General features: G+C 44.4%; 2 protein-coding genes across 8 annotated transcripts in view; both read left to right on the top strand.

Moving 5' to 3' along the window:
• Positions 1 to 23058, top strand: part of LOC108413752 (UDP-glucuronosyltransferase-like) — an 80437-nt gene that overhangs the window by 49825 nt on the left and 7554 nt on the right. The window contains exons 1-2 of one of the 7 annotated variants that reach the window (XM_037539292.1): positions 9392 to 9631; positions 13296 to 13916. The exons of 3 other annotated variants lie outside the window; for them this stretch is intronic. In XM_037539292.1, the coding sequence (XP_037395189.1) occupies positions 9407 to 9631; positions 13296 to 13916 (846 nt within the window). In that variant the 5' untranslated portion in view covers positions 9392 to 9406. Of the gene's footprint in view, positions 1 to 9391; positions 9632 to 10314; positions 11297 to 12943; positions 13917 to 21687; positions 22632 to 23058 lie in introns of those variants that run through there. 3 more of the 7 variants (XM_037539290.1, XM_037539291.1, XM_017686406.2) reach the window with 3 other exon arrangements.
• On the top strand, positions 1054 to 9538 carry LOC108416854 (UDP-glucuronosyltransferase 1A1-like). Its single transcript, XM_037539298.1, has 3 exons — positions 1054 to 1457; positions 5844 to 6557; positions 9462 to 9538. Exons 1-3 carry the CDS (start codon positions 1326 to 1328, stop codon positions 9483 to 9485), a joined length of 870 nt encoding a protein of 289 aa, XP_037395195.1. The 5' UTR covers positions 1054 to 1325; the 3' UTR covers positions 9486 to 9538.

The following is a 23058-nucleotide window of genomic DNA, read 5'->3' as shown; positions in this document are numbered from 1 at the left end:
ACAGTACCACAGTTCCTGTCTTGGCACCCTATCATCTGCCTTCTCTAGATCCACAAAGACACAATGCAGCTCCTTCTGACCTTCTCTGTACTTCTCTACCAACACTCTCAACGCAAAAATTGCATCTGTGGTGCTCTTTCTGGGCATGAAACCAAACTGCTGCTCACTGATCTGGACCTCTCGCCTTCGCCTTGCTTCAACAACTCTTTCCCATACCTTCATGGTGTGGCTCATCAACTTTATACCTCTGTAGTTACTGCAGCTCTGCACATCACTCTTGTTCTTAAAAATGGGGACCAGTACACTGCTTCTCCACTCATCAGGCAAGTGTTTTGGAAGACTATAGAGCTACAAATCTGTCCAGCTGAATTATGAAAATAAGTAAAGTTTTGTTGAAATGTGTTATTTTATAGAAATTTTATTCTTTTATAAAACGTTCAGTTCTCAAAATGTTTCTCTTTTCTTTTGTGTAAATGAGAGAACTGTAGACAGAGACGCTAGAAGCTGGCTGATTAATCTCATACATACAAATCTAGTCTAGAATAGCTTATCTCTGAAAGAAAAGGCGGTGATATTAGTCAGGAGGATTTCAGTTTATTCATTTATTTATTTTATACATTTGTTCATCGCAGTGTCTGGAAAACCATCCTTCTAGATTTTGGAACAAGCCGCTTTACCGGCTCAATCATGTGACAAAGGCCAGCTACTTGGGCACAGAAACTCTTTGTTGAATGACAGTGTTTTTGGTGTTGTTGCAACTTGGTACTGTAAAGTTATTGAATTTAATATCATTTAGGTGGTGTTAGGAGTCTTGCCCAAGGACACTTATTGGTGTAGTGGAGGGTGTTTACCTGGGTGGGGCACTGAACCCCAGTCTAGAGGTGTTACCCACTATGCTATCCCAACCGCTGTATAGTGGTTAGTCAATATCCAGGCCTGATTACGATACGGGACGGCGTTTGTGCAGTGCACAATGTGGAGCAAAATCAAACAGACAGCAAAATGTACAATATTTTTTCAATGATCTCTATTATTGCCTAACTACTATGGATTATTAAGTAGCCTCTATTAATTATTTAGAAAGAAAATAATGTGCATGTTCTGTAGTTACGAGAGTGCAGTGTGGACAAAAGGGTCCTGGCAGTTCAAGGCACTGATCTCTCACCTAGTTTATGGACTCTGAACCTTTACGCCACTGCACACACTGAATTACATAAAAGCTCAGTCAGACCGAGTTGAGCTCAGTCTGCTTCAGTGTTGCTTGGAGGGCCCATCACTGCCACACTGTAGTGCTTTCAGAAGGGGTTTTGTGAGACTTGGTTGGAATGCAGAGCGTTGTGGTTCTGGGGCTGCTGGCTTTGCTCTGCTGCTCCTCTATAGGGACTGTACGAGGGGGGAAGATAGTGGTCATGCCTGTGGACGGCAGCCACTGGCTCAGTATGAAGATTCTGGTGGAGGAGTGAAAGGACCGGCCGTTTTTGGTCCGTTCATGAAGAGGAACCAGAGAGTGGATCACCTGTCCCGTGGAAAGCCTCAGTGCAGTGAGCGCGCTCGGTGCAAGAAGACAGAACGACTCTCTTAATCAATCAAAGAGTTTATTAAGTCTTCTGCACAAAGAAAGAAGGGCACTCCTTCTTTTATACAAACACGTCCTGCCCTGTTGCGTACAAGCAAACAGGGTGGACCCAAATAAGTTGTCTAACAGTCATGAAATGCTAGGCTGACACTCACGGACCACCGGAACTGCCCAAAGGAGGGGGGCTTCTGCTCTGTGTACGATAATCTTACCTACAAAAGGGAACAAATGGTTCTGGACAGAATGTTGTCCCGATAAGAGGAGCAAGTTGTTTGTGCAAACTGCCAAGGACAGTAGCTATGCTTGCTGCAAAGTCTGCTTAGAGCAGAGTTGGAGCAGAGTTAACCCTTTCATTCCCCTCTTTTATGCCTCACAAACTGGTGAGGCATAACAGGGCGAGTCACAGTGGTGCGTGAGTACACACATACATATGGTTGGTGCTGGAGATGAGAGGCTGGTATACGGGCCGCGGGGGTCGCATCGCAGAGGCCAGCGCATAGACCCTTTCCATGAGGCATCTGAAAAAAACAAGGACCCAAACACAACAACAGCAAAACCATACAGATAATGGGGACAGCCAAGGCAAAATAAGGAGTAAGTAGTTAATAAGGAGTTAGTAAGGAGTTAGTAAGGACATATTTAAGAATGTACAGTAAACATGTAGCAAGATCTGTAGTGTTGCGAGTTTTAGAACAAAAATCCTGTGATAGAGAAAGAGAATAATTAATGTGAGGGTAATCATAATGAGTAACATTCAAACAGTCAGGAGATAGACAGGTGTATGCTACCGCCTGCAGAGTAGCAGAGAGATCCTGAGGGGCCGTGACCATGGAGTGCTTGTTCACACTGGAGGGCATCAGGTGACACACGTAGCAGAAGTCATTGGTGTACTGCTTGGCAGTCCAGTTAGCATACTGCCAGAAAACGTTATCCATGGGGGATCCGCCAGCACGTTCCACCAGGCACAGGATTAATATTAGCTGCAACATACTTCTGTAACACAGGACAGGTTAGAGATAGGAAACAAAAATATTTAGACGTCTATCATGTATATACATCACTGTGGGGCTGACTGACATCTGGAGGCATGAATCCACTGTGGAAAAAGATCAGTTAATACCCCCGTGCGTGTGACAGCGAGTACAGTAGTGGGTTCAGAGAAAGGGGAGTCTGAAAAACCCTTTCTCTCAAATTTCTTGACCAATACCTGATCGCCCGGCTTAAAAGCATGAGTTGGGACCTTGGGAGGGTCTGTGATAGTTTGGTTGACCCTCTCCCAGTATTCATTCAGAACAGTTAACAACCCTGCGGTGTACTCGCTGCGACGCACATCCAAGTCCGCCGTTCCCCCCAGAGCCGTTTTCTGACGCCATGGGAGGGGGAACGGACGTCCCATGACAATTTCATACGGCGACAGACCACCCAGAGTGTCTGTGCGCGCCATCCGCAGTTTGGCCAAAACTACAGGTAAAACCTTCACCCAATTAGTAGTGTTCTGCGTCTGCATGGCCTTTCATAACCGCCCTTTTATAGTCCGATTAACCCTTTCGACCATACCCGAGGATTGAGGGTGATAGGGGATGTGGAAAGCCCAGTCTATGCTCAGGTGCTTCGCGAGCATCTGTGTGACTTTGGAGGTGAACGGTGTGCCTTTGTCGGAGTCTATTCCTAAGGGGACACCGTAACGTGGTATGATTTCTTGGCATAGTTTTGTCACAACTGTATTTGCATTTTCTTTATTGCATGGGAACGCCTCTGTCCAACGAAAAATTTATCTACTAAGACCAGTAAATATTTGTACGGCCCTACAGTCGTCATGTGTGTGAAATCGATTTGCCATTCTTGAAAAGGTGTTTCCGGTTTAGGAAGAACTTGGTGCGGTCCGGCCGGTTTTGGGTTATTCTGTGCACATGTAAGACAACGGTCTAATATGCGATCAACGGCAGAGTTCAAATTGTGAATGCAAAACAATTCGGACATGTCACGCTTTACCCCTCTTCGTTCCCGATGCGAAATACCATGAAAATCGGGAACGAGGAATGGAACACAATGTGCGGGCAGGCACAGCCTGCCCCGGGCGTCGCACAGCGGTTTGGTGGCTGGATCGTAGCCCGATGACAGCCAATGCTTGATGTCAGAGTCTGAGGCGGTGGCCTGAATACAGTCAAGATCAAGACCAGGAAGTAAGTCAACCGTGAGTGCAGCACAGGAGAAGGAAGCCGAGTTCATAAAAGGGCAAGTGGGGCCATGAAGAGCTCCGCGTTTTGCGGCAGAGTCGGCGGTATTGTTACCAACAGAGTCAGGGTCGCTACTACGCTGGTGAGCGCGAACTTTAACAACGGCCAGTCGGGAGGGCAGGAAGCTAGCCCTGATCAGGTCCTCGATAAGCGACGCATGGGAAATGGGTTTGTTATCAGTAGTAACGAAACCGCGTTGATGCCAGATTCCCCCAAAATCATGAACTACGGCGAAAGCGTAACGGCTGTCCGTGTATATAGTAACATCTTGGTCTTGAGCCATCCGATGATGGCTCGGAACATGATCCATCAACATAAAATGCTAGGCCAGAAGGCAACGGGGTGGAAGACACGTCAGGGCGAATAGAAGTTTCACCGGCCAGACGGGTCTCGCAGTCATGCACGTCTAGAGTGGGACTGGAGGCGTCGTGTGGTAACAGAAGTAAACGCATTAAAGCGGAAGAGACAGTATCTAGTGAGGAGTGCAGACGCACAGTGAGGTTTTCGGTGTTCAACAAAATGTTCTCATAGCCTGCACGCCGCTGAGCAGACAAGTGCTGTGTAGAACAGTTATTTAGGAGCTGACAGACCTGATGAGAGGTGTGTAAGGTCAAGTCATGACCTAGGACGATTTTTTCAGCATCCTGTACCATTAGTGCGCACGCCGCGACCGCTCGGAGACAGGACGGAAGGCCTCGGGCCGTAACGTCCAATGTTTTAGAATAATATGCGCAAGGGCGCAAACCTCCCCCGTGGGGCTGAGCCAGAACCGCAGCAGCAGTGCCCCCCGACTCCGACACCCACAGGTGAAATGGCAGAGCGTAGTTGGGCAGGCCCAAGGCTGGTGCAGACTGCAGTGAGGACAGTAGAGCAGAATATGCACAGTTCATGGCTGTAGTCCATGTGAGGCGATGAGTCATGGCCTGTTCGTGAGTGAAGGAGGCACGTAGTGTTTTGTCATGCGCGGAGCAGTCAGGAATCCACTGTCTGCAGTAATTGATGAGGCCGAGGAAAGACATCATAGCCTGCTTGGTGGCGGGCTTGGGAAGCTGCGTGATGCATGACACTCGGTCAGCGGAGAGGAGGCGTTGACCTTGAGATAGTTCATGACCCAGATATTGGACCCGGGGTAGGCAGAACTGCAGTTTCTTTAGTGAAACCTTGAAGCCCAGGGTAGCCAAGCGCATGAGGACCAGTTTAGATGCCTCAGTGCACGTGGAGCTGTCAGGGGCCGAAATCAGAAGGTCATCTGCATACTGCAGGAGCACAGCACCCCCGGGGAGGGAAAGGTCAGAAATGAGGTCTCGGAGCGACGCGGCGAACGCCGCAGGCGAGTCGCAGAAACCTTGCGGCAAACGAGACCACGTGTATTGGCGTTGGCGATGAGTAAAACCGAAAAAATTGGCTGGGTGTCAGGTTCAACAGGAATGCTGAAAAAAGCAGAACTAACGTCTAAAACAGTAAAAAATGCGTGTTGACACGGAATGGAGGTCAATATCGAAAAGACATCAGGCACAATTGGGGCGATAGGCACGATGGCGTCATTAAGGCGTCGAAAATCTTGAGTGAATCGCCAAGAACCGTCCGGCTTGGGGACTGGGTTAATCGGTGTGTTATACGCACTTTGACATGGGACGACCACACCTAGAGAAAGAAGTTTCTGTAGAATAGAGTCTATACCACACAGTTTGTGCTCGGGCAAAGGGTATTGTATAACATAAACAGGAGTGGGGCTTTTTAGAGTAGCCTCATATGGTTTACAATCAACCCTACCAACATCATCCTTATGTGCAGCCCAAACAGTGTGTGGTATAGAACGCAGAGGCTCAGGAACCTCTGTGGCGTGTGAGACAGACAGCAGAGCAGACACAGGTGATTTAAAGGATTTATTGGCGATGTTGAGATTGCGATTGAAATCTCCCGTGGACACGGTCATGCGCGAACCAGAAAAGGATAGGGATAGACCAAGTTTACTCATTAAATCCCGCCCCATAAGGTTAAAGGGACAATCTGGCATTAACCCTTTCAAGGAGTTATCTCAGAAAGGTCACGAGATGGTGGTTTTGGTCCCTGAGGCTAACTATCATATCCTGAATGGCAGCTACACCACTAGGACCTTCAAGGTACCCTACACCATGGCTGATCTGGATGCTTCATTGGATATAATTAAGAAAGGGACGTTGGAGGCTCCAGGACTTCTCGATGTTCCAAAAACTTTTGAAATGATTATGAATTTCACAGAGATGCAAGTGAAAGGCTGTGAAGGCCTGCTGTACGATGAGCCTCTGATGAGGAGCCTGCAGGAGCAAGACTTCGATCTCATGCTGACTGACCCTTTCCTGCCCTGTGGTACGATCATCGCTGATGCTTTCTCGATTCCTGCCGTTTATTTCTTACGTGGGATGGTCTGCGGACTGGACCTGGAAGCAGCCCAGTGCCCCTCACCCCCTTCTTATGTCCCAAGGCTCTTCACGGGAAACACAGATGCCATGACCTTCCCTCAGAGGGTCAAGAACTTGCTCATGGTGGGAGTCGAGTCGATCCTCTGTAAGAATGTTTATCGCAGCTTTGATGAACTGGCCAGCCGATATCTCAAGAAGGACACTACCTATAAACAGCTTCTTAGTCATGGTGCAATTTGGTTTATGAGGTACGACTACATGTTTGAGTACCCTAGACCCCTAATGCCCAACATGGTGATGGTTGGAGGCCTGAATTGTGCCAAGAAGAAGCCCCTGCCAGCGGTGAGTTTGGCTGAACATCTGTCTCTTACTTTGTTTGATTTGGTCAGAATTTGAGTAAAAAAGCTGACACTTTGACTTTAAATTGAAGGCTTTGTGCATACTTTTGGGCTTCTAGCGCTTCTTCTTGCAAGTGATCACTTCATATTTTACTGTTCCAACATTTAGTTGTTTATCAGAAAAGGCTGAAAGAAAACTATGCAAGTATTCAGATTCAGAGGTCCACTACTCTTCGCTCATTCAACACCAAGTTTCAGTACCTGGAGTGAGGAGCTGGCCTTATCAGCATAATTCAGCCAGTAAAACTGCATGTTCCAAGACCTCCATCTCAACCGTGGATGGGGCGAGACCTTTTTCCTGTGTCATGCTGCATTCCAGTTACCATACATGGAAAACAGTCAGTCAAGAGTTAAAGAGCTGTGGCTGGAGTTGAGCCGTGGCAGATGGTCTAACAGGGTTTCAGTGGATTCAGGGCAGTAAGTTTGGGCTAAACTGGTTTGTTCACTCTGTGAAAAGACGGGTCTACAGAGAGAACAATGACCGGGACCATTCAGAGTCTAGAACGACTGAAAGCACAAACTGACTGGAAAATAAATCCGAGGAGAACCGAAGCCGAAATAGGCCCCAAAGCCAGCCCGAAATCCAAAATTTTGTCAGGTCCATGTAGCAGACCTCTGGATCTAATTGCCTTCGTGATGTTTTTCAGACATATTTCAGAGTATTCTTCTCCGGAAGAGAGCGAGAGAGAGAGAGAGAGAGAGAGAGAGAGAGAGTGCTCAATGAGATACTTGCTCTCCAACTGAAGAATCACCTTTGTGCTTAGATGCTTCTGGGAAACCAAGCAAGCTTAAGTTAATGCCTGTTCTGCTGTCACGTCTCATGGGAATGACGAGTAGCGAATGACTTGAGCAGTGAGCAGGAAATGTCACAATCATTCAACTACCTTCTGATCACAGTTTGGAAAATTACTTCCAAGCGGGGTCCTTCAGATGTGTTTAAATCTCCGTAATCTTGTGTATTTAATTACTTGGTCTGAATGACCAGTTTTATTGACTTCACCTGTATGTCAGTTACATCTGCTTGCTAAGTCCTGTGTAAGTGCAATGGGGAAAAGTGCTAAGTTGACAAATATGGTGAGAACTTTAAGGCTCAGTCAGGATTAAAAGTTTAGTCCTGAGCATTTTTTTCCCAAGTACAAAAATCGGTGAATGTTTCTGCACTTTACCGACCAATGGAGGCCAAGTATCCTATATACAATGTGATGAATCAGATCAGTCTTTTATACCTTTTTCCTAGAGGGTACAGCAGTGTCTACAGTGCTCTAAATTATATATATGCAAAAAGATCAAACCTGCAAAGCACAGGCATTTCCAGACTTATTCTACAGCGTTTCGTGAAACAAAAGTAAACCTCGGAAAGATACAACATAAAGCAGCCCTGCTCTCTGATAGTGTTAACAGGCAATGAATCTGATGGAGCATACTTGCCTCAGGATCTGTTCTTGAAGATTAAAGCGGCCAACATGAGTTTACACACACACACACACACACACACACACACCGACAGCTATTTAGAGGCAGACGGGAATGGGCAGCATCGGCTCGCTGACATTACTGATGAGGTCAGGACAAATATCTCATGCAGCGCAGTAATTTCAGTAAACTGACTTGTGTAAGCATCTTCCATGCTGTGCTCAGATTTCAAACTACACTTAAAACAGTCAGTACACGTTCTGACAAACAGGCATCACTGGCAACGTTGTTAACTAATGAACATCAGATCCACAGTGTGGGATAAGTTGGAAACTGCAAACCTGATTTTTCAAATTTTTTTAGGAATTCAAAGCAGCCCTGAGGTTTGTGGGACGTGATCTTGTAACAAGGACGCCATGGGAAACCATGAGAAGCTGAAGGCGAAGCTCAGGGCAGGGCAGGGGGTGATGGTGCACTCGTCAACACTGGCTGACGAGCAGCACGTCTGTTCTTAGCACATGGATGTAACAAGTTTGGTAACCGTTTCAAAATTTTGGATGCTCTAAATCAACCACAGTGCTGGCATTGTAACTCAAACTCAAAACTCTGAGCAAATCAAACAAAGAAAAAGACAGATGTTCATCAAAACTCACCGCTGGCAGGGGCTTCTTCTTGGCACAATTGAGGCCCCCAACCATCACCACGTTGGGCATTAGTGGTCTAGGATACTCAAACGTAAAGTCATACTTCAAAAGCCAAACCGCACCATGACCAAGAAGCTGCTTATAGGTAGTGTCCTTCTTGAGATATCGGCTGGCCAGTTCATCAAAGCTGCGGTAAAGAGTCTTACAGAGGATCAACTCCACTCCCGCCATGAGCATGTTCTTGACCCTCTGAGGGAACGTCATGGCATCTGTGTTTCCTGTGAAGAGCCTTGGGACATAAGAAGGGGGTGAGGGGCACTGGGCTGCTTCCAGGTCCAGTCCGCAGACCATCCCACGCAAGAAATAAACGGCAGGAATCGAGAAAGCATCAGCGATGATCGTGCCACAGGGCTGGAAAGGGTTAGTCAGCATGAGATCGAAGCCTTGCTCCTGCAGGCTCCTCATCAGAGGCTCATCGTACAGCAGGCCTTCACAGCCTTTCACTAGCATCTCTGTGAAATTCATAAACGTTTGAAACGTTTTTGGAACATCATAAAGTCCAGGAGCCTTCAACATCCCTTTCTTCATTATATCCGATGAAGCATCCAGATCAGCCACAGTGTAGGGTACCTTGAAGGTCTTAGTGGTGTAGCTGCCATTCCGGATATAGTAGTTAGCCTCAGGGACCAAAACCATCATAGTGCTTTCAGAAGGGGTTTTGAGAGGCTTGGTAGGAATGCAGAGCGTTGTGGTTCTGGGGCTGCTGGGTTTGCTCTGCTGCTCCTCTATAGGGTCAGTACGAGGGGGGAAGATAGTGGTCATGCCTGTGGACGGCAGCCACTGGCTCAGTATGAAGATTCTGGTGGAGGAGTTGTCTCGGAAAGGCCACGAGATGGTGGTTTTGGTCCCTGAGGCTAACTATCATATCCGGAATGGCAGCTACACCACTAAGACCTTCAAGGTACCCTACACCGTGGCTGATCTGGATGCTATAACGGAGATGTTTAAAGAAATTAAAATTGACAGCTTCAGGACCTTCCAGTGTTGCTGAAAATTTTGGCAACACTTTCTATCAATGTCACTTTTGTAAGCATTTATAAACACATTCATAACATGTTATAATGTATTCATAAGGCATCATAAACATAGCTATAAATATTTATAAAAACATTACATGTTATAGCCATGCTTATTATGAATTGATAACATAGTGAATTATAAGTACTGTTCATAACACATTATAAGAGCTCATAAGCTGTATTAGTCCGTCTCAGTAAAGTGGAGCATACTGGACTAAAGCCTCCTCCAGGGTTCAGACTGAGGCTTCAAGTTGAAGAATTTACTGAAGGATTTACTGAAACACTAAAACACAATAAAGCTCATTACAGGCTTCAAATGTCAGAGTTTAAACTAGAGCGACATCAGAGTTTCACCCAATGTGGGAAAGTCAATGTTCACCACTGTTAATGTTCAGCATCGATAATGTTCACCACTGTTAATGTGCACCACTGTTAATGATCAGCATCGATAATGTACACCACTGTTAATGTTCAGCACCGTTAATGTTCACCACTGTTAATGTTCAGTGTGGACAAAAGGGTCCTGGCAGTTCAAGGCACGGATCTCTCACCTAGTTTATGGACTCTAAACCTTTACACCACTGAATTGCATAAAAGCTCAGTCAGACCGAGTCGAGCTCAGTCTGCTTCAGTGTTGCTGGGAGGCCCATCACTGCCACACTGTAGTGCTTTCAGAAGAGGTTTTGAGAGGCTTGGTAGGAATGCAGAGCGTTGTGGTTCTGGGGCTGCTGGCTTTGCTCTGCTGCTCATCTATAGGGACAGTACGAGGGGGGAAGATAGTGGTCATGCCTATGGATGGCAGCCACTGGCTCAGTATGAAGATTCTGGTGGAGGAGTTATCTCGGAAAGGCCACGAGATGGTGGTTTTGGTTCCTGAGGCTAACTATCATATCCGGAATGGCAGCTACACCACTAGGACCTTCAAGGTACCCTACACCGAGGCTGATCTGGATGCTTCATTGGATATAATTAAGAAAGGGATGTTGGAGGCTCCAGGACTTTTTGATGTTCCAAAAGCTTTTGAAATGATTATCAAATTCACAGAGATGCCTGTGAAAGGCTGTGAAGGCCTGCTGTTCGACGAGCCTCTGATGAGGAGCCTGCGGGAGCAAGACTTCGATCTCATGCTGACTGACCCTTTCCTGCCCTGTGGCACGATCATCGCTGATGCTTTCTCGATTCCTGCCGTTTATTTCTTGCGTGGGTTGCCCTGCGGACTGGACCTGGAAGCAGCCCAGTGCCCCTCACCCCCTTCTTATGTCCCAAGGTTCTTCACAGGAAACACAGATGCCATGACGTTCCGTCAGAGGGTCAAGAACTTGCTCATGGTGGGAGTCGAGTCGATCCTCTGTAAGAATGTTTATCGCAGCTTTGATGAACTGGCCAGCCGATATCTCAAGAAGGACACTACCTATAAACAGCTTCTTAGTCATGGTGCAATTTGGTTTATGAGGTACGACTACATGTTTGAGTACCCTAGACCCCTAATGCCCAACATGGTGATGGTTGGAGGCCTGAATTGTGCCAAGAAGAAGCCCCTGCCAGCGGTGAGTTTGGCTGAACATCTGTCTCTTACTTTGTTTGATTTGGTCAGAATTTGAGTAAAAAAGCTGACACTTTGACTTTGAATTGAAGGCTTTGTGCATACTTTTGGTCTTCTAGCGCTTCTTCTTGCAAGTGATCACTTTATATTTTACTGTTCCAACATTTACTTGTTTATCAGAAAAGGCTGAAAGAAAACTATGCAAGTATTCAGATTCAGAGGTCCGCTACTCATACCTGAGAAAATTTTGGATTTCAGGCCGACTTTGGGGCCAATTTCAGCTTGGGTGTGCCTCAGGTTGGTTTTCCAATCAGTGGTGCTGTTGTTCCACTCAGCCTCTAAAGGACATTAGCATAGTGCTAACTGCAGGTCTGTGTGGAGGTGTTCAGGATCTCAAATGCACTTGGTCATGTGGTTTTTGACCCTGTATGGCTGTCATTCATACACACAGACTTAAATATGGGCACAGTTCAGTCTGCAAGGCAGCCGCTGTTACTGTTTTAGCTGTGCTTTAAAATGGGATGTTTAGTGCTTTAAAAAGTCTTTGGACGATTCTCACGCAGTGTTGGGGGACACAAGGGCTGTTCAGTTAACACAAAAGACTGAAGAGTAGCCTCGTCTTTCTACATTCTCTCTGAAACGCTGCAGCCTGCTGGCGTAATCAAAATCCAGACCCACTGGAGTCAATCATGACTTTCTCTGGCTGATAAAGAACAGTAGATAATGCAAATAAGCAAATCGGCCACTGTTATCAACTTTCTTCCTCAGACAGACCAGTGTGATTGCTGGCTTAATCACCGTCGCACATTCACTCAGAGATTCACCTGTTTTTCCCAAGCAGTGACCTGTTAACCAGTATTTATTGTCCGTCCTACAATTGTAAAGAAATCACAGCCAAAAGGTGCGTTTACGCTTATTTGTTCTTCAGTTAGGCATAAATAAAGCAGGAACCAAAGTAAAGCAGTGCAGGATAAACACCCACAATAAGACAAAATAATACCAGTCAGTTTGTGCTTTCAGTCGTTCTAGACTCTGAATGGTCCCGGTCTTTGTTCTCTCTGTAGACCCGTCTTTTCACAGAGTGAACAAACCAGTTTAGTCCAAACTTACTGCCCTGAATCCACTGAAACCCTGTTAGACCATCTGCCACGGCTCACCTCCAACCACAGCTCTTTAACTCTTGACTGACTGTTGTCCATGTATGGTAACTGGAATGCAGCATGACACAGGAATAAGGTCTCGCCCCATCCACGGTTGAGATGGACGTCTTGGAACATGCAGTTTTACTGGCTGAATTATGCTGATAAGGCCAGCAACTCACTCCAGGTACTGAAACTTGGTGTTGAATGAGAGAATGATCTTGGTGGTGCTGATGTAACTTGGTGCCATACAATTATTGAATTTAATAGTTAGATACGTGAAGGCGTTTGTCCAGTGCACAGTCTGACAGTGTTTGTTCGAAAACCTGAGTACCACGATTTTTAATGAACTATTTTTCACTAACTACTATGGAATATTCAGTAATCTCTATTAATTATTTAATAAGAAAATAATGCAAATATTCTGTGGCAATGAGAGTGCAGTGTGGACAAAAGGGTCCTGGCAGTTCAAGGCACTGATCTCTCACCTAGTTTGTGGACTCTGAACCTTTACACCACTGAATTACATAAAAGCTCAGTCAGACCGAGTCGAGCTCAGTCTGCTTCAGTGTTGCTGGGAGGGCCCATCACTGCCACACTGTAGTGCTTTCAGAAGGGGTTTTGAGAGGCTTGGTAGGAATGCAGAGCGTTGTGGTTCTGGGGCTGCTGGCTTTGCTCTGTTGCTCCTCTATAGGGACAGTACGAGGGGGGAAGATAGTGGTCATGCCTGTGGACGGCAGCCACTGGCTCAGTATGAAGATTCTGGTGGAGGAGTTGTCTCGGAAAGGTCACGAGATGGTGGTTTTGGTCCCTGAGGCTAACTATCATATCCGGAATGGCAGCTACACCACTAAGACCTTCAAGGTACCCTACACTGTGGCTGATCTGGATGCTTCATTGGATATAATGAAGAAAGGGATGTTGAAGGCTCCTGGACTTTATGATGTTCCAAAAACGTTTCAAACGTTTATGAATTTCACAGAGATGCTAGTGAAAGGCTGTGAAGGCCTGCTGTACGACGAGCCTCTGATGAGGAGCCTGCAGGAGCAAGGCTTCGATCTCATGCTGACTAACCCTTTCCAGCCCTGTGGCACGATCATCGCTGATGCTTTCTCGATTCCTGCTGTTTATTTCTTGCGTGGGATGGTCTGCGGACTGGACCTGGAAGCAGCCCAGTGCCCCTCACCCCCTTCTTATGTCCCAAGGCTCTTCACAGGAAACACAGATGCCATGACGTTCCCTCAGAGGGTCAAGAACATGCTCATGGCGGGAGTGGAGTCGATCCTCTGTAAGACTTTTTATGGCAGCTTTGATGAACTTGCCAGCCGATATCTCAAGAAGGACACTACCTATAAACAGCTTCTTGGTCATGGTGCGGTTTGGCTTTTGAAGTATGACTTTACGTTTGAGTATCCTAGACCCCTAATGCCCAACGTGGTGATGGTTGGGGGCCTCAATTGTGCCAAGAAGAAGCCCCTGCCAGCGGTGAGTTTTGATGAACATCTGTCTTTTTCTTTGTTTGATTTGCTCAGAGTTTTGAGTTTGAGTTACAATGCCAGCACTGTGGTTGATTTAGAGCATCCAAAATTTTGAAACGGTTACCAAACTTGTTACATCCATGTGCTAAGAACAGACGTGCTGCTCGTCAGCCAGTGTTGACGAGTGCACCATCACCCCCTGCCCTGCCCTGAGCTTCGCCTTCAGCTTCTCATGGTTTCCCATGGCGTCCTTGTTACAAGATCACGTCCCACAAACCTCAGGGCTGCTTTGAATTCCTAAAAAAATTTGAAAAATCAGGTTTGCAGTTTCCAACTTATCCCACACTGTGGATCTGATGTTCATTAGTTAACAACGTTGCCAGTGATGCCTGTTTGTCAGAACGTGTACTGACTGTTTTAAGTGTAGTTTGAAATCTGAGCACAGCATGGAAGATGCTTACACAAGTCAGTTTACTGAAATTATTGCGCTGCATGAGATATTTGTCCTGACCTCATCAGTAATGTCAGCGAGCCGATGCTGCCCATTCCCGTCTGCCTCTAAACAGCTGTCGGTGTGTGTGTGTGTGTGTGTGTGTGTGTGTGTGTGTGTGTAACTCATGTTGGCCGCTTTAATCTTCAAGAACAGATCCTGAGGCAAGTATGCTCCATCAGATTCATTGCCTGTTAACACTATCAGAGAGCAGGGCTGCTTTATGTTGTATCTTTCCGAGGTTTACTTTTGTTTCACGAAACGCTGTAGAATAAGTCTGGAAATGCCTGTGCTTTGCAGGTTTGATCTTTTTGCATATATATAATTTACAGCACTGTAGACACTGCTGTACCCTCTAGGAAAAAGGTATAAAAGACTGATCTGATTCATCACATTGTATATAGGATACTTGGCCTCCATTGGTCGGTAAAGTGCAGAAACATTCACCGATTTTTGTACTTGGGGAAAAAAATGCTCAGGACTAAACTTTTAATCCTGACTGAGCCTTAAAGTTCTCACCATATTTGTCAACTTAGCACTTTTCCCCATTGCACTTACACAGGACTTAGCAAGCAGATGTAACTGACATACAGGTGAAGTCAATAAAACTGGTCATTCAGACCAAGTAATTAAATACACAAGATTACGGAGATTTAAACACATCTGAAGGACCCCGCTTGGAAGTAATTTTCCAAACTGTGATCAGAAGGTAGTTGAATGATTGTGACATTTCCTGCTCACTGCTCAAGTCATTCGCTACTCGTCATTCCCATGAGACGTGACAGCAGAACAGGCATTAACTTAAGCTTGCTTGGTTTCCCAGAAGCATCTAAGCACAAAGGTGATTCTTCAGTTGGAGAGCAAGTATCTCATTGAGCACTCTCTCTCTCTCTCTCTCTCTCTCTCTCTCGCTCTCTTCCGGAGAAGAATACTCTGAAATATGTCTGAAAAACATCACGCAGGCAATTAGATCCAGAGGTCTGCTACATGGACCTGACAAAATTTTGGATTTCGGGCTGGCTTTGGGGCCTATTTCGGCTTCGGTTCTCCTCGGATTTATTTTCCAGTCAGTTTGTGCTTTCAGTCGTTCTAGACTCTGAATGGTCCCGGTCATTGTTCTCTCTGTAGACCCGTCTTTTCACAGAGTGAACAAACCAGTTTAGCCCAAACTTACTGCCCTGAATCCACTGAAACCCTGTTAGACCATCTGCCACGGCTCACCTCCAACCACAGCTCTTTAACTCTTGACTGACTGTTGTCCATGTATGGTAACTGGAATGCAGCATGACACAGGAAAAAGGTCTCGCCCCATCCACGGTTGAGATGGACGTCTTGGAACATGCAGTTTTACTGATTGAATTATGCTGATAAGGCCAGCTCCTCACTCCAGGTACTGAAACTTGGTGTTGAATGAGCGAATGATCTTGGTGGTGCTGATGTAACTTGGTACCATACAATTATTGAATTTAATACTTAGGTACGGGAAGGCGTTGAGTTACAACACCTTTATGAATTGTTTAGTAAGAAAATACCATCTGTAGTTATGAGTGCACTGTGGACAAATGGGTCCCTGCAGCTGAAGGCACTCAAGTCTTTGACCTACTTTGTAGATGCTGAACTATTGTGCAATAACACCACTTCACAGACAGGATTATATAACAGCTCACAGCCAGACTTGAGCTCAGACTGCTTCAGTGTTGCTGGGAGGGTCCTTCATGGTGTGACGGGGAGCGAGGAGGCGGACGCATATGCTTAGATAAGCGAGATGTATTAAGTGCAAATCCAGAATCAGGGTCATAACGGTCCAAGGTCATATAGCCAACACGGATAGAATGGGGTTCAGACAGAACACAAACCAGAACAGAACTAACAGCAAACAGAGTCCAACGAAGCAAACAACAGAGCAAGGACATGAAACAGAGACCACTACATTCATACAAAGACTTATACAAAGACCAGCAAACGCAAGCGGCAAACACAGGGCTTAAATAACAGGGAAAACGAGGGACAGGTGCAAACAATCATAGGAGGAGTTACAAAACCAAAACACGAACACATGGACAGGACTGGGAGGGGCCACTCATGACACCCGGTCTTACTGTAGTGTGGCTGAGAGAGGCCTGGTAAGAATGCAGATAATTACATGATACTGGAAGCCACAGCATTTCATTTCTCTGAGGTTTGAGGAACAGACAGCCAAACAAAAAGGCTTTGAAAACTGAGTACAATGTTTTGTTTTGTTTTGTTTTTAAATGAACTGTTGATAAACGTAAACTATTATTCACTAACTAGTGTGAATTCATTGTTATTCTTGAACCTCTACAGATTGAGCCTTCAGTGAAAAACGTGATGTCCAGTTGATTTCAAGCGTTAAAACCTCTTGCCTACTTTCTGGAATTTGAACTATTGTGTGATAACTCCACTGCACAGCACATGTTTATATAACATCAAATAACTGCTATATATCCGTCAGAGCTGATTCGAGATAAAGGCTTCACACGATTCTGCTTCAGTGTTGCCTGGAGGGCATATCACTGCCGCACTGTAGTGCTTTCAGAAGGGGTTTTGAGAGGCTTGGTTGGAATGCAGAGCGTTGTGGTTCTGAGGCTGCTGGCTTTGCTCTGCTGCTCCTCTATAGGGTCAGTACGAGGGGGGAAGATAGTGGTCATGCCTGTGGACGGCAGCCACTGGCTCAGTATGAAGATTCTGGTGGAGGAGTTGTCTCGGAAAGGCCACGAGATAGTGGTTTTGGTCCCTGAGGCTAACTATCATATCCGGAATGGCAGCTACATCACTAGGACCTTCAAGGTACCCTACACCATGGCTGATCTGGATGCTATAACGGAGATGTTTAAAGAAATTAGAACTGACAGCTTCAGGACCTTCCAGTGTTGCTGAAAATTTTGGCAACACTTTCTATCAATGTCACTTTTGTAAGCATTTATAAACACATTCATAACATGTTATAATGTATTCATAAGACATCATAAACATAGCTATAAATATTTATAAAAACATTACATGTTATAGCCATGCTTATTATGAATTGATAACATAATGCATTATAAGTACTGTTCATAACACATTATAAGAGCTCATAAGCTGTATTAGTCCGCTCTGAGTAAAGTGGAGCATACTGGACTAAAGCCTCCTCCAGGGTTCAGACTGAGGCTTCAAGTTGAAGAATTTACTGAAGGATTTACTGAAACACTAAAACACAATAAGCTCATTACAGGCTTCAAATGTCAGAGTTTAAACTAGAGCAACATCAGAGTTTCACCCAATGTGGGAAAGTCAATGTTCACCACTGTTAATGTTCACCACTGTTAATGTTCACCACTGTTAATGTGCACCAGTGTTAATGTTCACCACTGTTAATGTTCACCACTGTCAATGTACACCACTGTTAATGTGCACCACTGTTAATGTTCACCACTGTCAATGTTCACCACTGTTAATGTTCACCACTGTCAATGTACACCACTGTTAATGTGCACCACTGTTAATGTACACCACTGTTAATGTGCACCACTGTTAATGTGCACCACTGTTAATGTGCACCACCGTTAATGTGCACCACTGTTAATGTTCACCACTGTTAATGTTCACCACTGTTAATGTTCACCACTGTTAATGTTCAACACCGTTAATGTGCACCACCATTAATGTGCACCACCGTAATGTTCACCACCATTAGCCTGGCACACACTTAACACTGCATATCCAATAGAACGCCAGCAGAAACCAGCATTACTGTACTGTACTGTAGTGTTACAGAGTGAAGGGCGTAAAAAGTGTCTTTGCTTTACTTCACATTTGGCTCTGATAGTATAACATGTTATTAACACTACTTATAATGCATTATAGTATCAATTCCTAATGTATAATAAACATGGCTATAAAGTGTAATTCAGTGTAATTAATTTTTATAAATATTTATAACCATGTGTATAATGCCATATGAATGCAGTGTATATTATATATGTATGTTATAAATGTGTTTATAGATGCTTACAAACATGACATTGATAGTGTTACCAAAATTTGAAACTGATTATGAACGTCACAGAGATAGAAGCGAAAGTTTGTGAAGGCCTGCTGTATAACGAGCCTCTGACGAAGAGTCTGCTGGAGCAAGGCTTCGATCTCAGGCTGACCGACCCTCTCCGACCTTTCAGTGCAGTCTGTAAAACTGACACTTCTTCCATTTCCTGCAAAGTGAGGAATTATGGAAGCAGTATTTCCTGTCTTATAGCACCATCTGCTGTCGATGTGCTAGACTCACTTGTTCCATTGCCATGAGGACGTAACCTGAACGTGCTCTCAGTTCAAGCCAGTGACCGCACTTCACTTGAGCCCTGAGCACAAACATGCCAGATGGAAGGTGTCGAATGCTGTCCAGGCCGGTTTTGTTTAGTTATATAACAGCGTTGCGGCACCATTGTTGCTGATCGTTACAACAGATGTCATGTTTGATGGCCAAGTGGAGTACACAGCAAAAATTAGCAATGGATATGAACTTTTATGACATGTTTATGGCAGGTTATATCAATATTCTGTTGCAGAAGCAAAGTGTTACCAAAACAACAGCAATAAAAACGGACAGTAGTTTATAGAGTTGTTAACAAGTGAGATTTGCAGAACAGACTGTCTGAAAAGGAACCTGAGCGGGAAAAAATGTTATTTAATGAAAGAATTAAGATGATGTAAATATTGAGCTGCCATCCAATCAGCTTCTTGCTACTTTACAGCAGTTGTTGTGTACAGTCTCTCTCTAATTGGTCTTTTTATGATCTATAAAATCGACCAAATAAAAACTTATGATCCATAATGTCTGTACAAATATCAGCTACTACATCATTCTATAACACACCATCAGACCAGCTTTTACATACTGGATTCTAGACTTATTATTCTGCTTATTTATGTTAAGATTTAATTAGATTTAATATTAAAAAATGAGACTAATGTGTAAGTTCTGCCTGTATGATGAGCAGTGAGGAGTTGAAGTGTGGCTGTGGCTATAGATGAAAGATAATATCTAGGGGTTTTTATCAACTAATGAACACAGCAGTGAAAGAAACCCTCAGTGTCCTTTTTAATTCTGCCCTTAAGTGTTAGAAGCAGTCCTGTGAAAGCTAGCTCCTTTCAGCTCAGGCGCGCTCAGGTGCATCCTGTCTTTTAAAGACCTGGAAACCATCATTCATGCTTTTACTTCCTCTTGTGCAGTTCGCTGACACTGCGCAGCCAGTGCCTGTGTTATTAACTCCAAGCTGGATTTATCTGTTAACACCATTTAACAGTGGTGCACATTGACAGTGGTGCACCTTAACGGTGGTGAACATTGACAGTGGTGCACATTAACGGTGGTGAACATTGACAGTGGTGCACATTAACAGTGGTGCACATTAACAGTGGTGTACATTAACAGTGGTGAACATTAACAGTGGTGAACATTAACAGTGGTGAACATTAACAGTGGTGAACATTGACTTTCCCACATTGGGTGAAACTCTGATGTTGCTCTAGTTTAAACTCTGATATTTGAAGCCTGTAATGAGCTTTATTGTGTTTTAGTGTTTCAGTAAATCCTTCAGTAAATTCTTCAACTTGAAGCCTCAGTCTGAACCCTGGAGGAGGCTTTAGTCCAGTACGCTCCACTTTACTTAGAGCGGACTAATACAGCTTATGAGCTCTTATAATGTGTTATGAACAGTACTTATAATGCATTATGTTAACAATTCATAATGCATCATAAGCATGGCTACAATGTCTAATGCATTTTTACAAATATTTATAGCCTTGTTTATGATGCCTTATGAATGCATTATAACATGTTATAAGTGTGTTTATAGATGCTTACAAAGGTGACATTGATAGAAAGTTTTATCGATTTGTCTTTGGGGGGAAATGAATAACACTTTAAAGAATCTCTGCTAATGCACTCAGTGGTGAGCAATAATGTTACCAAGCTGACATTTTTTGTTGTGTGTACATATTTTCTATGAATGTTACTGGGTCCTCTGAATTATGAGACCATTAAAGACTCCAAATGCAAATATTACTATGAGCTAACACTGCTATTCACCATCATCAATAGACTGACCTCACCAAAATGCCCCACACAAACCAGCAGGCTTTGTCCAGTGTGCTAGTTTCGAGGCTTTGGTAGTTTTAGGCATTAAAAGCGTGTTGGTATATGGACGATTCGACCGAATTGTCTCCCGAAGGTTGGAGCTAAAAATGCATTTGGGATTTTAGACTAAAATTGTTTTGCATGAAGAGACCTTATACCTTCATTATATTTCTTTTATTTGAAAGAAATCATCGCACGTTCAATTTTGCCACTAACAAAACAGTTACAGCGCTACCGAAACATCACCAAATGTTCTCAACCATTGGTCTGTGGACCACTACTGGGCTGAAAAGCAACTCTGGTGGTCCTCGTTCCCACTGTGGTGGGGCAAATGGTCTATTGTGAGCCAGTTATGCATTTTGTAATGAAATTCTTTGAAACAACAGTGCACAAAGCAGCTTTATGTTTTGCCTAAAACACAATCCCCTCAAAATTTCATCAGTGGGAAAAATACATTGTAAAAACCTTGTACTCAATTTAAAATCATCCCACCTAATGCTGCTTAACCTGTTGGTATTTTATGTTCAATAATATGTTTCAGAACATTAAAAAAGTTGAAAATTGACCCAAAATAAAATTCCTAAGCAAAAACTTAGTTTTAATGTGAGGCCTTATGCTTTCTGGTGATAAACAGGTGGGCCTTGAGGTGGAAAAGGCTGAGAATTCCTGAAATAGGAGGTAGTGAAGCATTAAAACAAGGAGAAAGACACATCCAGTATGCAAGCAGATTTACTCAACAAGGCTGTACAAACAAACAAACATTTATCAAGTAAATATCATGATATTTGAAAAAAGTAACCAACAACTGAAAACAGTTGAGTAATAAAAATGGGACATATCTTATTTTAAACACAATAGACTTCGTTTGTTTGAGGATGTGTCGTATGACTCCAAGTGGAAAATCCATCAGATTTTAAGTTGACTTGATTTGATGTTTTGTGATAATACTTATAGGCTTAACTCAATTAAACAGAATGCTTTGTTTTCTTAACATGTGCAAGATCTAGTTCTGTGCTTTTTGACTTGACTTGTACCCACATGCTGACCACTGGCCTTTAAAGGGTTAAAGCCTTTTACCTCGTTTGTGGACTTTGAGCTACTCTGAGATTTTACCACTGCACGTAGGTAGGAATTTATAAAAGCTCTCAGTCAGACCGAGTTGAGCTCAGTCTGCTTCAGTGTTGCTGGGAGGGTCCTTCCTGTCTCATTGTACTGTTTTCAAAAGGGTTTTTGAGAGAGGCCTGGGAAGAATGCAGAGCGTTGTGGTTCTGGGGCTGCTGGCTTTGCTCTGCTGCTCCTCTATAGGGACAGTACGAGGGGGGAAGATAGTGGTCATGCCTGTGGACGGCAGCCACTGGCTCAGTATGAAGATTCTGGTGGAGGAGTTGTCTCGGAAAGGCCACGAGATGATGGTTTTGGTCCCTGAGGCTAACTACTATATCCGGAATGGCAGCTACACCACTAGGACCTTCAAGGTACCCTACACCGAGGCTGATCTGGATGCCAATATGGACAAGTTTAAAAAGGGGACGTTTGAGGCTCCACAGCTTTCTAACATCTTTGAAAATATCGGGCGGCTTTTGAGCTTCACAGAAATGCAAGTGAAAGGCTGTGAAGGCCTGCTGTATGATGAGCCTCTGATGAGGAGCCTGCGGGAGCAAGGCTTCGATCTCATGCTGACTGACCCTTTCCTGCCCTGTGGTACAATCATCGCTGATGCTTTCTCAATTCCTGCCGTTTATTTCTTGCGTGGGTTGCCCTGCGGACTGGACCTGGAAGCAGCCCAGTGCCCCTCACCCCCTTCTTATGTCCCACGCCTGTTCACAGGCAACACAGATGTCATGAATTTTCCTCAGAGGGTCAAGAACATGCTCATGAGTGAGTTTGAGTTGATTCTCTGCCACTTTGTTTATGCCAGCTTTGATGAGCTGGTCAGCAGATATCTCAAGAAGGACAGTACCTATAAACAGCTTCTTGGCCATGGTGCGGTTTGGCTTATGAGGTTTGATTTCACCTTTGAACATCCTAGACCCATAATGCCCAACATGGTGACAATTGGGGGCATCAACTGTGCCAAGAAGAAGCCCCTGCCAGCGGTGAGTAGTGCTGAGCAACGTCTGTGATTTTCTTTTAATAGTTTGGTTTGAGTAAAAAAGCCAGCACTTTGGTTGATTTAGAACATCAAAAATGTTTGAAGGGATAAATAAGGTTTAAACAAACAAGTTTATATCTGGATTAGGTCTTTGCATTCAGACACCAAATTGTCAGTGTAAAACATTTAAGAGTGCATTATGGTGTTCCCTAAGGTTCTCTTTTAGGGCTGCTTAATGAACTCTGTATAGTGACCTGGGTAAACATCAGTGGGCTTCCTGGAAAGGAATTGTAGAATCCTTTTAATTTTGTAGACCTTTAATTTTGTCTGACCAAGTCAAGCTTGCAATATGAGTTGAGAACTATGGCTGATCATTGAAAATAATGCAGAGACATCATGCATGTCAGATGAAAAGACCAGGGAATTCTCAA

The sequence above is a fragment of the Pygocentrus nattereri genome, chromosome 6, assembly GCF_015220715.1.
Source record: "Pygocentrus nattereri isolate fPygNat1 chromosome 6, fPygNat1.pri, whole genome shotgun sequence".
Lineage (NCBI taxonomy): Eukaryota > Metazoa > Chordata > Actinopteri > Characiformes > Serrasalmidae > Pygocentrus > Pygocentrus nattereri.
This window is presented reverse-complemented; position numbering and strand designations above follow the sequence as displayed.